This window comes from Phragmites australis, chromosome 10, assembly GCF_958298935.1.
Source record: "Phragmites australis chromosome 10, lpPhrAust1.1, whole genome shotgun sequence".
NCBI lineage: Eukaryota > Viridiplantae > Streptophyta > Magnoliopsida > Poales > Poaceae > Phragmites > Phragmites australis.
This window is the reverse complement of record NC_084930.1, coordinates 10,408,741-10,421,676: the sequence shown is the minus strand read 5'-3', so window position 1 is coordinate 10,421,676 and position 12,936 is coordinate 10,408,741. Positions and strand designations below refer to the sequence as shown.

The 12,936-nt window shown below is 42.0% G+C and overlaps 1 protein-coding gene and 1 pseudogene across 1 annotated transcript; one reads left to right on the top strand and one right to left on the bottom strand.

Moving 5' to 3' along the window:
* The first annotated feature begins 2,650 nt into the window (after nucleotides 1–2,650).
* Nucleotides 2,651–7,022, top strand: LOC133930087 (uncharacterized; annotated as a pseudogene).
* LOC133930347 (1-aminocyclopropane-1-carboxylate oxidase 1) lies at nucleotides 5,599–7,028 on the bottom strand. Its single transcript, XM_062376986.1, has 3 exons — nucleotides 6,570–7,028; nucleotides 6,269–6,483; nucleotides 5,599–6,163 (listed from the first exon to the last, which is right to left on the bottom strand). Exons 1-3 carry the CDS (start codon nucleotides 6,669–6,671, stop codon nucleotides 5,599–5,601), a joined length of 882 nt encoding a protein of 293 aa, XP_062232970.1. The 5' UTR covers nucleotides 6,672–7,028.
* Between the last annotated feature and the right edge of the window lie 5,908 nt (nucleotides 7,029–12,936).

Sequence of the window (12,936 nt, the reverse complement as noted above, 5' to 3'; positions counted from 1 at the left end):
AAAGCTGTTGCTAAGTCATTTAGGGTCTGTTTGTTTTAGCTAGAGATTCTGAAAAGCAGCTTATAAAAGCTGGATTGTGAAAAGCTGGATTGTGAAAAGCTTTTAGACTGTAGATTCTAAAAAAATTTAATGGACAGTTTAGTAAAATGGACTTTCACAATCTATCAAAAGCTGAGGAAAACCAGCTTCTCAGATTCTCACAATCCAACCAGCAGATTTTAAAAAGCTATAACCAAAAGTTACCTGTTTATTTCAGCTTCGGATTATAAAAGCTGAAAGTCAGAATTCGAAGCTGAAACAAACAGGGCCTTAGGAGTACTGGTCTAACTTAAGTCAGAGAAAATTCAGCCATGATATTTTGCAGGGTTTTTCCTCAGGAGCATCCTCTTTGTGCTAGAAATTAGCTTCACAAATATCTACAGAAGACGAAAGAGAGTTTGATCCACGAACAGAAAAAGAGTGAAGAACCAGCGGACCACTCAACTCAATTCACCTGGTCATGGACCATCTGCACTCTGCAGTACTAAATATCCTCTTGGGCTCATACAGTCATACAGCTCACTGGAGTTTGGACCAAAGATCCGTAGGTACTGCCCTGATCCCACATTCTGGTAGTGCTCGTAGATTTTGGATTACTCTATAAAAGTACAGTCCCTGAACTCAAAACGGCCAATTTACAACTTCTTTTCGACGAAATTGGTCCCAGTTTCAAAATTTCAAACCGGAGATGTTCAGAAGAATTATAGTTAAAAAGCAAACAAGGAGCAAACGAGGATGAGCTGAACAACGGTTAAGGAAATCAAGAGCAAAGAGAATAACCACTGGCAACTGCTCAGCTCGTGCTCGCTCAATCTAGTGTCACTGATATATCAGCTCTTGTTGTAAAAGAGAGTCCGGACTGGTCCTATCAGAATTCAGGAAAGGCTGCAATTAGCCAACATGTTGTGTGTGTGATCTAGATTGGGAGTTGGTGACCAGTTCCTGTCTTCATCCAACCACCATGCAACGGCGTGCATTATGTATTCAGTTTGTATGCATGAACATGTATGCATTTGCATGGCCTTACAATTAGGAGGGTCGGTCGGTCGACGAGACATCTCATCACTCGCATGCGAAATGCGATGCCGATGGCCCGTCTACATCAACAATTCTGGTTATCTGGTAGTTGGTGCACACACAAAGGAAAGTCATTCGTTGAGTTCTTTGTTGTCGCACGTACGCGCCTTTGCTTTTAATCATGGGAGCCGATGCCGATTCGTTAGGTCGGGATTGCTAGTTCGACCATAAAAAACTATTTTTGAGATATTTTGGTGTCTTTTCGTATGCGATTTATATGATAAATTGTTGGAGCAGGTTCTACGGTTTTCAGGTCACATGTGAAAATAATTTTTTATAGACGATTACTTACAACAATTATCTTTGAAAATATGATGATTATCATAGATAATTATTTATGTGAACTGTTTGTGTAAAATATAATTTTCATATATAGTTCCGGATGTGAATTGCCTCTAAAAATAGAATGATTATTACATGTGGTTTTTTATGTGAACTGTTTATGTAAAAGGTTATTTCTAGAGACGGTTCTTTATATGAATCTACTCTGAAAATGAGATGATTTACACAGGCGGTTCACATGCCTCTGGTAATAGATGACAGTTTATTTTAAAAAAATCATAATTTTTTCATACGAAGTTGGATGAGGACACACTTTATATTAAAATTGTAGCACTCGACGAGATCTATAAATTTATAGTTGAAAACTTTTTTATTTGAGATTATTTAAATGTTTAAAAATTATTTAAAGTTTCAGACAGAAGAGATACAATATATTGTATATGCTATTAGTATCACTAATACTTTTGTTGTGGTATGGTAAGAACCTGTCGCGCGAGCTGAAATGTTTCGGGTTCAAGTGTCATGAACCGCATGTGCGCGTATTTCACGCGAAAAATTACGTGACTTGTGACTTGCGATGGCACGGCCGTGAGGGTGCCTAGTCGAGCCAAAAAATCAATTTTTTCGAAAAAAACGTTAATTCGGAGACTGATTACCAGAGACGGTCCGCTTAAAAAATCGCCTATAAAAACCTATTATCAAAAATGGTTCCTTATGTGAATCATCTCTATAATAAATTTTCACAAGCGATCTCTTTTACAACTGTAGAAATTATCTATAGAAATGGATTACCACCAATCCCTAAAAATTATTTTTTTAGTGTTCTAGCGTTGATTTTGGTTGGATTAACTTAAGGGAAGTCTCTGGACTCTGCAATTTTAGTTGTTTGCAAATACTTGTCACTTTATGTTTCCCCATGCATATTTTTTTCATACTTTCCCAAAATGCCCCTACTGAACCTTCCTCACATCCTTACCTCGTTATGTCTGCATGAGATATTATTGAGGGGCATTTTGATCATTTTGCATTCAAACTATGATGTCGTGGTATGTGTATTGAGTCAAAATTATCAATTATTTAAAAATAGAGGGAGTATTTCAGAGCAATTCTCTGTGATACTTTTAATTATCTTCTCCCTCTAGACGCATGAGACGGTAATGACGCATAGGTCTATTCAGCAATAGCGATGCTGATATGGCATACGGGAACGAGAACCTCTTACATACATGCAAGCCCAACTTACGACCCACTAATGAAGTGCATGAAGCGGCCCACGCACGGACGCAGGAAGAAGCCACTCCGCCCACAGCGTGGGAAAGCAACGACCCATGTTTGTTTTCTTCTCTTTTTTTTTTTCTTCTTCTCATTCTTGTGATTAATTCATTACATTTTTGTTTTTGTGTATTCAACATTTTGAAAGACCAAATTCAATATTTTGAAAAAATAAGTATTTCAACATTTTATGTGAAAATGCTGAAATCTACATTCAAAATATCGAAATATTACAATCAAAATGTTGATTTTAAAAAATAAAATAAAAATATAGAGATATGTCCATATTGGATCTTTTTTTGTTGCATTAATTCCAAAACACAATGGTTCAAACGAAATTGAAAGAGAAAAATTCACTTGAAGTTTGAAACTCAATATAGATTCCAACCCCCTCTTCAAACAGGCTGGTGACAGTCCTCGCCTCCCCCGCCGCCTTCTCCGGCTACTGCCCAAGCTCGCATCCTCCGGAGACCGCGCTCCTCCTCTCCCCGGCGCCCACGCTCCCCGGCGCCTCCGCTCCCCCGGCCGCCATCCTCTTCCGGACCCTCCCGCCCTTCCTCCAGTCCCAGGAGCTCTCCTTCCTCTCCTCCGCCGGCCACCTCGACCCGCGCCTCCTCCGCTCCCTCGCCGCCCGCGTCCTCTCCGCCCAGTCCGGCCGGCACGGCCTCTTGGCCCGCCGCGGCGCACGCCACCTGCTCGATGGATTGCTCGAGGAGGAAGGCATCAGTGGTGTTGCCTCCGAGGAGTTTCTTGATGGGTTCCAGGAGCCGCCACCGTGGCTCAAGGAAGCGGCGGCGCGGGCGCGTCCTGTCCTTCCGTGGCTCCCTGTGGACTGCTGGAGCGCAATGACTAGTGGGGCCCGTGGTGGTGGTGGGGATGGTTTGGACGTGCTTGGGTTGGACACGTTGGTGCTGGAGCAAGACGAGGATTTTGAGATGCAGGAGGCTTGGTGCCCTCTGCCTCCTCCGGCTCCTCCGCTTGATAATTCGGTTGTGCAGAAAGCGCTGGCTCTGCAAAAGGAGATTGTGACGGTGGAGTCGGTCTTGGGGGCCCAGCGGGTGGCCAAGGATTTGCAGGATTTTTGTGTCGATTCTGGGAACACCGAGGCGGCTCTTAGCTTTGTGCTGCCGTGGGAAGCTGATGATGACACTCTGAGGGTTCTGCTTTCCAATCTAGTGCTTGAGGAAGATGGAGTGCACGGAAAAGGGCCAGCGCACTTGTGATGTGTTCTGTTTTCCTAACAAAGTTACTCGGGCTTCAAAGATCAGCTTCTTCGGATCTTCTTTCCGCAGCGTTGGATCTCTGCAAACGCCACCCAGCTTCAGCACTGGAGGCTGTCCTCTTTCCACTGGTTCTTAGAAAGGGAGGGCTTAATGTTCCCCAGTGTATATGTGCTCACACGGATTGTCAAGGATTGCATGCATCCACTGCATGTTACTGCCTTCTGCCATAGGCTTCTTTCAGGGGAGGAGCGAGAGCGGAGACCAATTTGTATGGCTCAGCATCATGAGAAGATTGATAGTCATTTGTTCTGGACGGAATCTCTCTTCACACTATTTTACAGCATTCTCAATCAGGATATTTGCTTGACACCAAGCACCATCGAGGAGCTAGTTTCTGTGATTGATGAGAGGGCATCGGAGTTCTCAAGGTCGCTAAAATTTGGAAACTTTTTTCTGTGCTTTGTGTCCAAGTGTTGGCATGAATGTAAGATTCAGAGGGTTTTGCTTGAGAGTGCTGCGGAGAGAACCACCACGTTCCTGACTAAAGCTATATTGGCAAAACTGCGACCTGCAAGTTGAAATGCTGCTTGTGAGACTACATTTCTGGTCAGGTCAGCTGAAATTTGTATTTTCTTAAAGGATTGTTTGATTTGGTAGAAGTACTCCTACTCATAGTCACTGCTTTAATATCCAACTTCTAAAAATATATAGCGCATAGAAAAGCTAGTTTTCTGATTATTGTGAAAATCTTAATGCACTACATTCATAATATATATATATCTGACTTGATAATATTGACATGAAATATTGGAGTATGAAGTGAAAAAAGAACATATTAATTATATGTAAACTGAAACTTGTGTGTTTAATCCATTTCCATCCAAGCATCTTGCTTTTCAATCATACATATTAATGCTACGTTGACGTCTCTCCCCGAGTCGACTTTTTTTTTCGTTTCAAACACAAGTGTGTGACATTAAATGTTAGATGATAAAATTGGTATGCTCGTATACTATTGTTTTTTGAGAAGTGAATGAGAGAATTAAATACTTGATCTATTATCCTTGTATTTGACATTTAACTGTTTTGAGTCATATTGCACATGGCACATCATAAGTAGCATGACCTCCAAGAATGTGTTCGCATAGCTTTACTGCTTTGGGATGACTTAAGTTGTATGATTGTAATAATAACATATTAGCATAGCAAGCTCCCACTAAATGTTCTGAAGCGTTGTCCGATCTCGAGGGTGAACTTTTGCTGTGAAAATGTTATCACCCAGATGTTCTGAAGCGTTGTGCTGTACTCTCTTATCTGTCAGCTGGTCCTTCCAGCTTTGTTTTTTGGTTTTGTTTTGTTTCGTGTTTCGTTTTCGTTTCGTTGTCGAAACTTCTTATTAGCTTTCAATAAAAGCCGAGTAATATCCCGTCTAAAAAAAGCTCCCACTAAATTTGTTCTCCTTCAATTGTTCATCATCAGCTGTGTTATGTTATATGTGAGTTGCAGAAGAAATTCACATGTTATAGTACCTTACATTAGATACATGTAGAACAAGCAGTTTATTCCTCAACTGGTAAATACTGACACTGATGGTAGTACATATTTCTTATGAAGAGCACTCAACTACATATAAAGAGGTTTACACACTGATGCATTGTTCCTGTACCACAATATGACTTCTTTGCTCCACGGTTTTGTATTTGAGTCACTTGAATATCGCCTTTGTTGCTTGGAACCTTGATACCTTATCAGTGAACTTGGTAGTGGAATAGAAATTAAGGTAGTCTTGGAAACGATATTGGCTAGGATATGTAAGCTTTGGAGCTGGGCAGATTATCGCATCTGCACCAGGGTTGTAGAATGCTGCAACAGATAGGCGGCTCCCATTCTTATTGGGAAGTACCCGATGGCAAATGCTCTTATATATTCCATTGCTCATAACTTCAATCTGATCTCCAAGGTTTACGAAAATTCTATTGCCTTCAGTTGGTGGTATTGGGACCCACTTACCATCTTTCATGAATTCCAAACCTGGGACCAAGTCATCTTGAAATAGAAGTATTATCCCCCCAGCATCACTGTGTTCCCTGAGGCCCATCACAAGCTCTGGATGACTGCACCTGGGGTACTTTGCCACCTTTATGCCTACGGAAGGTTTAGAAAATGCCTTCGTCAAGGCATCCTTGTCCAGCCCAAGATTTTCGCTCATAACTTCTGCTAGCTGTTCTGCCAATTTGACTACTTCTTCAGCATAGTCGAAAACTGTTGTACTGCACAGTTCATTGCATCATGTTAGTTTGCCTTGCAAACATCAGATTTATAAATTTACTGCACATGACCACTAGGTTTTACTGCTATTTAATTTGCAAACTCACCGAAGCAGCTCAGGAATATCATGACTGTTTGATTTTGGCTGATGATGATACATCAAACTGCATTCCCAATCAACATTTGTTACAACTTTCTCATAACCTAGGGTTTTTGACATCTCTGAATTGTAGAAGTTCTTCGCCATCTTTTGCTCATAATGTTTGTTCACCAGTTCCTTCATTTTGTGCATGAGGTCCTCATTGACCCCGTGGTTCTCAAGCTGCCATACAGTTTATCATGCAAGATGTTAGAAAATAGAATGTAATTCTCTTCATCAAGATAATGATCTTATATTTTGTTACTTACCCAAAAGAAGCCCCATTGCACACAGGCATCGTGGAGAAGCGACAGTGTCTCTGATCTCTTCTCGCCATACAGCTCATCCATTTTTATCACTGGAATTTCCATTCCTTGAAACACTGGAGTATAGCAGTCTAACCAAATGTGTTACTTGCTCAAGTTGGTACGTTACAACTACAGCAGGCTAGGTATTTATTGTGGCCTAGATAGGAATGTTGGGAATATCCTTTTCCAGATTTCAAAACATGATGATGTTTGAATGGGAAGGAAACCTTGCTTTGTTATGAGGCGTATGTAGAATCATGTCCAAATACATGCCACTATTCCTTGTGATTTAGCTAAGATAGCTTATGTGGTATCCTTCAAAACTCGTCAACATGGTTGACCTATGAGCAAAGCATGATCCCTATTTGTTTATTCTGTTTTACTTCAATAAAAAATGAATGATAATGTTGGCCATCTTATTGATATAACTAGTTGCCTGTAAGATTCACTCTCTTTGGATCAGTTCAGCCACCCCGAATCCTGGCAACGATGTTACCACGGCACAATTGGGAGGAGTAAAATCTCAGCTTTGAAATCTCATTCAGGTCAGAATAATCATGGCACTGAGTTTTGACTTTGTGATTCAATGCATGCAGACCTATATGCAGAGTCAGTTGCAAAATAGTTGAATTCAATGTCAGACCATTCATTACATTTCGTATGCCGATGCAAGCCTAGATTTTCTCAGAGATTTGCTGGATCATGTTTGCAATTTTTTAAAAGGCACCTGCTAGTTGTCTGCTGAATAATATTTAATATGACAGTACATCTGTTCATTCTAACGCAACCGAGTGTCATTGGGCAGTTCTTTCCTGATTCACTTGTCGATGGGTTGTAGCATGATTGTAGGGTTAGCCTCTGAAGTTGATCTACTTCTGGAAAGTCTAGTGGCTGTTTTTCCTCACCTCAGGTCAAGCCTATGGTTTGCCTTCACCATCGCCAGCTTGGAAGTTGCCCTAGTTTGATGAAACGGCTGTGAAATCGCATAAATTGTTTGCCTTCCTCAAAACTTTATCGATCACTTTTTCCGAATTTCTTTAAGTTGCCTCCAGACGTGGCTTCAGTGAGGTGCCCTGGAATGTTGCCAGTGTTAATAGTTAGCGTTATGGGTGAGTAGTTTGATGAAAGAAACTCGGCAAACAGGAATATAAGGGGTGAAATCTGAGGTGTTGTTTGTTCACAACGTTTCAGTTTCGACAGAATAAACCCAAGCCCAGTGATCCGAGATCGCCAACTTACTACCAGCGAAACAAACTGCATCTGAATTCCAAACATGATTTTTCTGCTGATTTCTCTTGAGGTACATCGCCAACCTACTCCCAGCAAAATAAGATGCATCTGAAGTATTCTCGTAGAACAAAAAGATGCATCTGAAGTCCGAACATGAGCTCACGTGCATGACTCAGCTGGTAGACGCTCTATCCCATGTTGGGTGAAAAAGAGGCCTGTTTCAAGTCACTACATACGTGTATATGGATTATGGATGATCGATGACTCGATGCGGCCACATCCTGCATCGGTCTCAGCTGGACACTCGTCGATTTTAGTTGAGGTTGCCGGATCCCACTGCGCCTCTTGCGTTGGATGACAGAGCCGGCAAATCTCAAGGAATATATATATATTGAAGAATACATGTCTGTTTGAAAAAATTACATGTGTAGGCTATCATCGTCAATTCAACGGAGGGAACAAGATCCCGGCACTCAGTGCATTTAATAACCGGAGAGAGGAACATCTCATATGTTCAGTGTGCAAAAACTTGGTCTTGCCCGCTGAACGGGCGAGACGTTCGTCTCGTCCAGTCAATGAGCGACATCTTTATTAATATATAGCAGAATAGACATATATATATATATATAATTGTTTTTCTAATATAACTTTTGTATATGACAATTTGAAAAATATTACACATTCATTCGGCAAAAAATACTAGTTATGTAAATAATTGTCCAAATGGCACCATGGAGTGATTCATTCTATCCTTAATTTTAGTTCGATGTCATTCTGTCGATATTTCTTTATTTAGTTGATGTAAAAGGGTGTGAGTTAATTTTATTTAGTTGATGTAAGAGGGTGTGAGTTAATTTTTTCGGTGAAGTAACATCGAATAAAATATAATTTGTTGAGCAATAGTAGTTGTAAAGCACAATTATCATATAATCTGACACGGGGGTTACATATACTGATAAATATTACATGGGATATGAGTTTATCGTCGCTGCGCAAATGGATCCTAATCATAAAAAGATGGCGACAACAAACGTTTGCATGTATGGTACACGTAAAGACTAACCTAATAGTATGTCGCTGCTAAACCTAAAATGTCTTAGAGAATGAAAATAGATCGGGTTACAATATATGCTTTCTACTGAGTGCATCTAGGATATTTACCCTTTCACAGGGCATCAGGGCCCTACGCCTTAGCGTGACGGGCCCTCTCTTACTTCCTTTTCCTCTCTGCTTCGCGTGCCTCAACCGCGGCACGCTCCTTCGCTGCCTTCCTCATGCGCTCCTTCTCCTGACGTTTGAGCCGTAGTTTCTCCTGCTGTTGCTCGTACTCCCAGTATTCGTAAGCTTACCTCCTCCACCGTATGCTCATGTCGACCCACTTGGTACAAGCTAGGATCACTCCTTGATCCCTTCTTCAAGCTGCAACACCTAGCTACAACTCACTCTAGGCCTATAAGTACTAAACATTCTCTAATCTTATACTTAATTATCTTGGATGATCATTTTAAGCACTTTGATAGCTTGGATGTCTTCTCAAGTATATATGGGTTTCTCTAGACTGTCACCCCTTCAAATGGCCGAGTGGATGAGTATTTATAGCCTAAAACCCACCAATTAGCCATTGCTCCAACGGCTCAAAAAAACTATGAACACCGAATGATCTGGTGATAACAGTAACACAAGCACCGGACCATCCGGTGTGTACAACAGTAGAAATTAGCCGTTGAAACCCACTCAAACTCATTTGTGAACACCAGATAATCCGGTGATGACTCACTGAACACCGGACACATACACCTGATCATCCTAAGTGCATATGTTCATTTTGGAGCCATCTAGAAAAAATAGTCCGGTATGATCATTTTGTGACCACCAAAAAATCTGGTGTGCATTAGACTCTGCTCCAAATTTTCTGTGAATACCGGACTATTTTTCTTTGTGAGCACTGGACTATCCAATGTTAGCACCGGACTATTTTTGTTGTGAGCACTGGACTATCCGGTGAGGCAAATTTCAGCAGAACAATAATATATATTTTGGACATAACGTTTCGCTCCGAACTCCGATTTTGATGATCTTCGGCTCTATAGAAAGCTTGCGAAGAGCTCTACATGATTGTATAGAAAATCATCCCATTTGATCACAGAAAAATTCATGGAATAAGTCCAATTCATTCCTCTCTTTGTCTCAGCTTTTCTGTGCAAAATGCTCCAGTACAATAATCTGGTGTTTACAATCCATGCACCGGACCATCCGGTGAGTTAAACTTCAATATTCATTGGATGCAACCTTCTTTGAAAGAAATGCTCCAGTGTAATAATCCGACGTCTACACTTCGATCACCAGACTATCCGGTGAGTCCTTCAGCCTTCTCCCCCTTTGTTAGAAACACTCCGGCAAGTTCAACACGCAGAGCACCGTACCATTCGGTGTTACACTTAATCTTTTCTTGGACACGTGTCCCAAAGAAAAGTTATGGTGTTACTCAGTGCTGATTACCGGACCATCTGGTGAGGCTAATGGTCTATGGACAAAATACTATGGTGTGTACAATTCCACTGCGTCGGACCATCTAGTGAGAACAAATTCTCTAGGACTTCTCTAATTCAATCAAACTTTGTTCCGACTGTGGTGATTTCTTCATGTATTGCATCCATAAGACCTATTAAAGCATATACTTGACAAACATGTTAATCTCATTGACTATGTTGTCATTAATCACCAAAATCACATATATGCTCTAAGATGTTCCGCTACAATCTCCCTAAGGGCATGTTCACTACACCTGTGAAAGATGAAAAAGTTGTGGCATTGACGTTTGGCAGAGATTCGCTATGAAAGTTGTTGCTTTATGTGGTCATTTCATTCTGCAAAAGTTCAGGAATGAGTTATTGTTGCCTCTCAAGGGAATGGTGGTTCAACTAGTGCAGACCATTGAGTTTGTTACCGCCAATGTATTCCACGTAAGGCATTAATGTGTCGTATGCTACGTGTATCGTACTATCGTTGTTGCAATTTATGAGGGTGTTGTCAATTCAGTATGACTAGAAGTAATGTATCCTGAATGTAGTAGTGGTAGGGTTCATAATGCGAATGATTTTGATGTGGAAAGTTGCAAGGCAATGATTAATTGCCTAACAAGATGGCACCCTACCCTGGCCCCTACCTTTGGCACGCTTTCGCCTACGTGCTGACGCTAGTTTTTATCTTAATGTAGTGTAGGCTTCAGAAACTATACTGTTGTCAGTGGTACCCCTAATAGGCCGATATAGTCTAGCGAATAGACTTTTCAGTGCTATCCCTAATAGCCGATGCAGTCTAGGCAATATGATTTTCAGTACTGCCACATCTATCCACTACCGCCGGGACTTCTTGTATATAAACAAAACCCAATCGATTCTCTATTCACACATCTCCTGACCTTGAATTGAATCGAGACAATGGCTTATCCTCATCCTCCCGATGGTCCCATCGATCCACCGCCTCCACACCCCCATTTAGACGTCTATGGTAGAGATTACTATGGAAATCACAATGCTCTTCCTTGCTCTTTTTGGCCGCCATGTCGGCATGGAGATGACGTTGTAGTCTAAGTTTATGAGTATTTCGGTGATGCAGATCGTCGATTCTTCCGTTGTCCACATTTCAGAGTATGAACAAATAATACTCACTTTCTTTCCTATTATCTTAACACCATTACTTATCGCATCTATCACTTTTTCTAGACAGATGATTGTGGGTTCCAGTACCGGATTGACCCATGGATAGAACCACACATTCAAGAATACATTCATCATCTTCATGTTGTCATCGAGGGACTACATGAACAATTGCACCAAGAGAGAGCCAGAAACGTCATAAGATGTTATATCCCTCCTCGCATGGCGGATTGGAGGAACAACTGGGAGTAATATCGATGTGTTCTAGCTGTCGGCAAATGATTTGATTTCGTATTTGACTTGTACTCTTTTTCATTCACTAGGCATGTTAGGTGAAGCACCGATACACCACTAGGGGCATCGTATATGCCATCGTTCATTCGATCGATATGTTTATTATGATTGTTATGGAATGGTCATTGTACGAGTCAATGGTCCGAATAGAATCACAAAACAAAAGCATGGTACATGAAAGCTATTATGACAGTAATAATAACATAGTAGTACGAAGAAAGATAATAACATAACACCATGAAACTAACAATGATATAGCTTCCTACAGGTTATGTCCCCTCCTAGTGATGAGGCCCTTGGCCGCATCCGTCCTAGGGACCTTGCGCCTCCTCGCTCTCACCTTGTTAGCTAAGTATGTCTGGTGGTCTAGTGGAACAATCAACCGCTCAGGCCGTCCAGCGAGTGATGGAGTGACATATTCGCGCTGAGAGGGTTGTGTCCCTAGGAGTGGCACAACAGGTAGCTGCGACACACCGAGCTCGTCGCTCTGTCCGAAGATGAAGTCATACCCAGGGACTTGAGTAACGTTCCTGCTAAGCAGCTCCATGTAGCTATCTTACGCCTCTACATCTCGGAGATCGTCGATCTCTGCACATGGAACAATGAAGAAAACAAGTTAGCATCGATAAGCAGTGACATACGTAACAATTTGTTTTGCATGAAGCGAGTGTTGTACCTGAGCTAGGGACGCGAGAACTCGAAATGTCTGGGTCCGCGGAGGAAGGGTATGTCGCCCCGCTTGTGGTGTAGAAGCGGTCACCACCACTGGTGAAGAGTGGCCTAGACGTTGTGACGCCATAGCGGGGGTCACTAGCGCTGGAGAATGAAAGCTGAGGCAACATGCCACTGTACTGGGGGTGACCAACCCCGCTGAAGGACTATCTCGTCGTAGTAGGGGTCGAAGAGGAAGTCAGGGTCGAAGACGTCCTCGACGGGTTTGGCAATGAAGGCCGGTCATTCCGGTGGGTGCGGTGGCTCGGTTAAGGTTGTAGATGGGTGTGCCGAGATATGAGTCGACGCTTGTGGTCCCATCGTAACATTCGAGGACGAACTGCAACTCATCGATCGGAAGACCCTGGCCACATTCCGGATAATCCAACCAAACGCCGGGCTCATCTCGGCCCTAGGGACCTCGCCGCTACTAT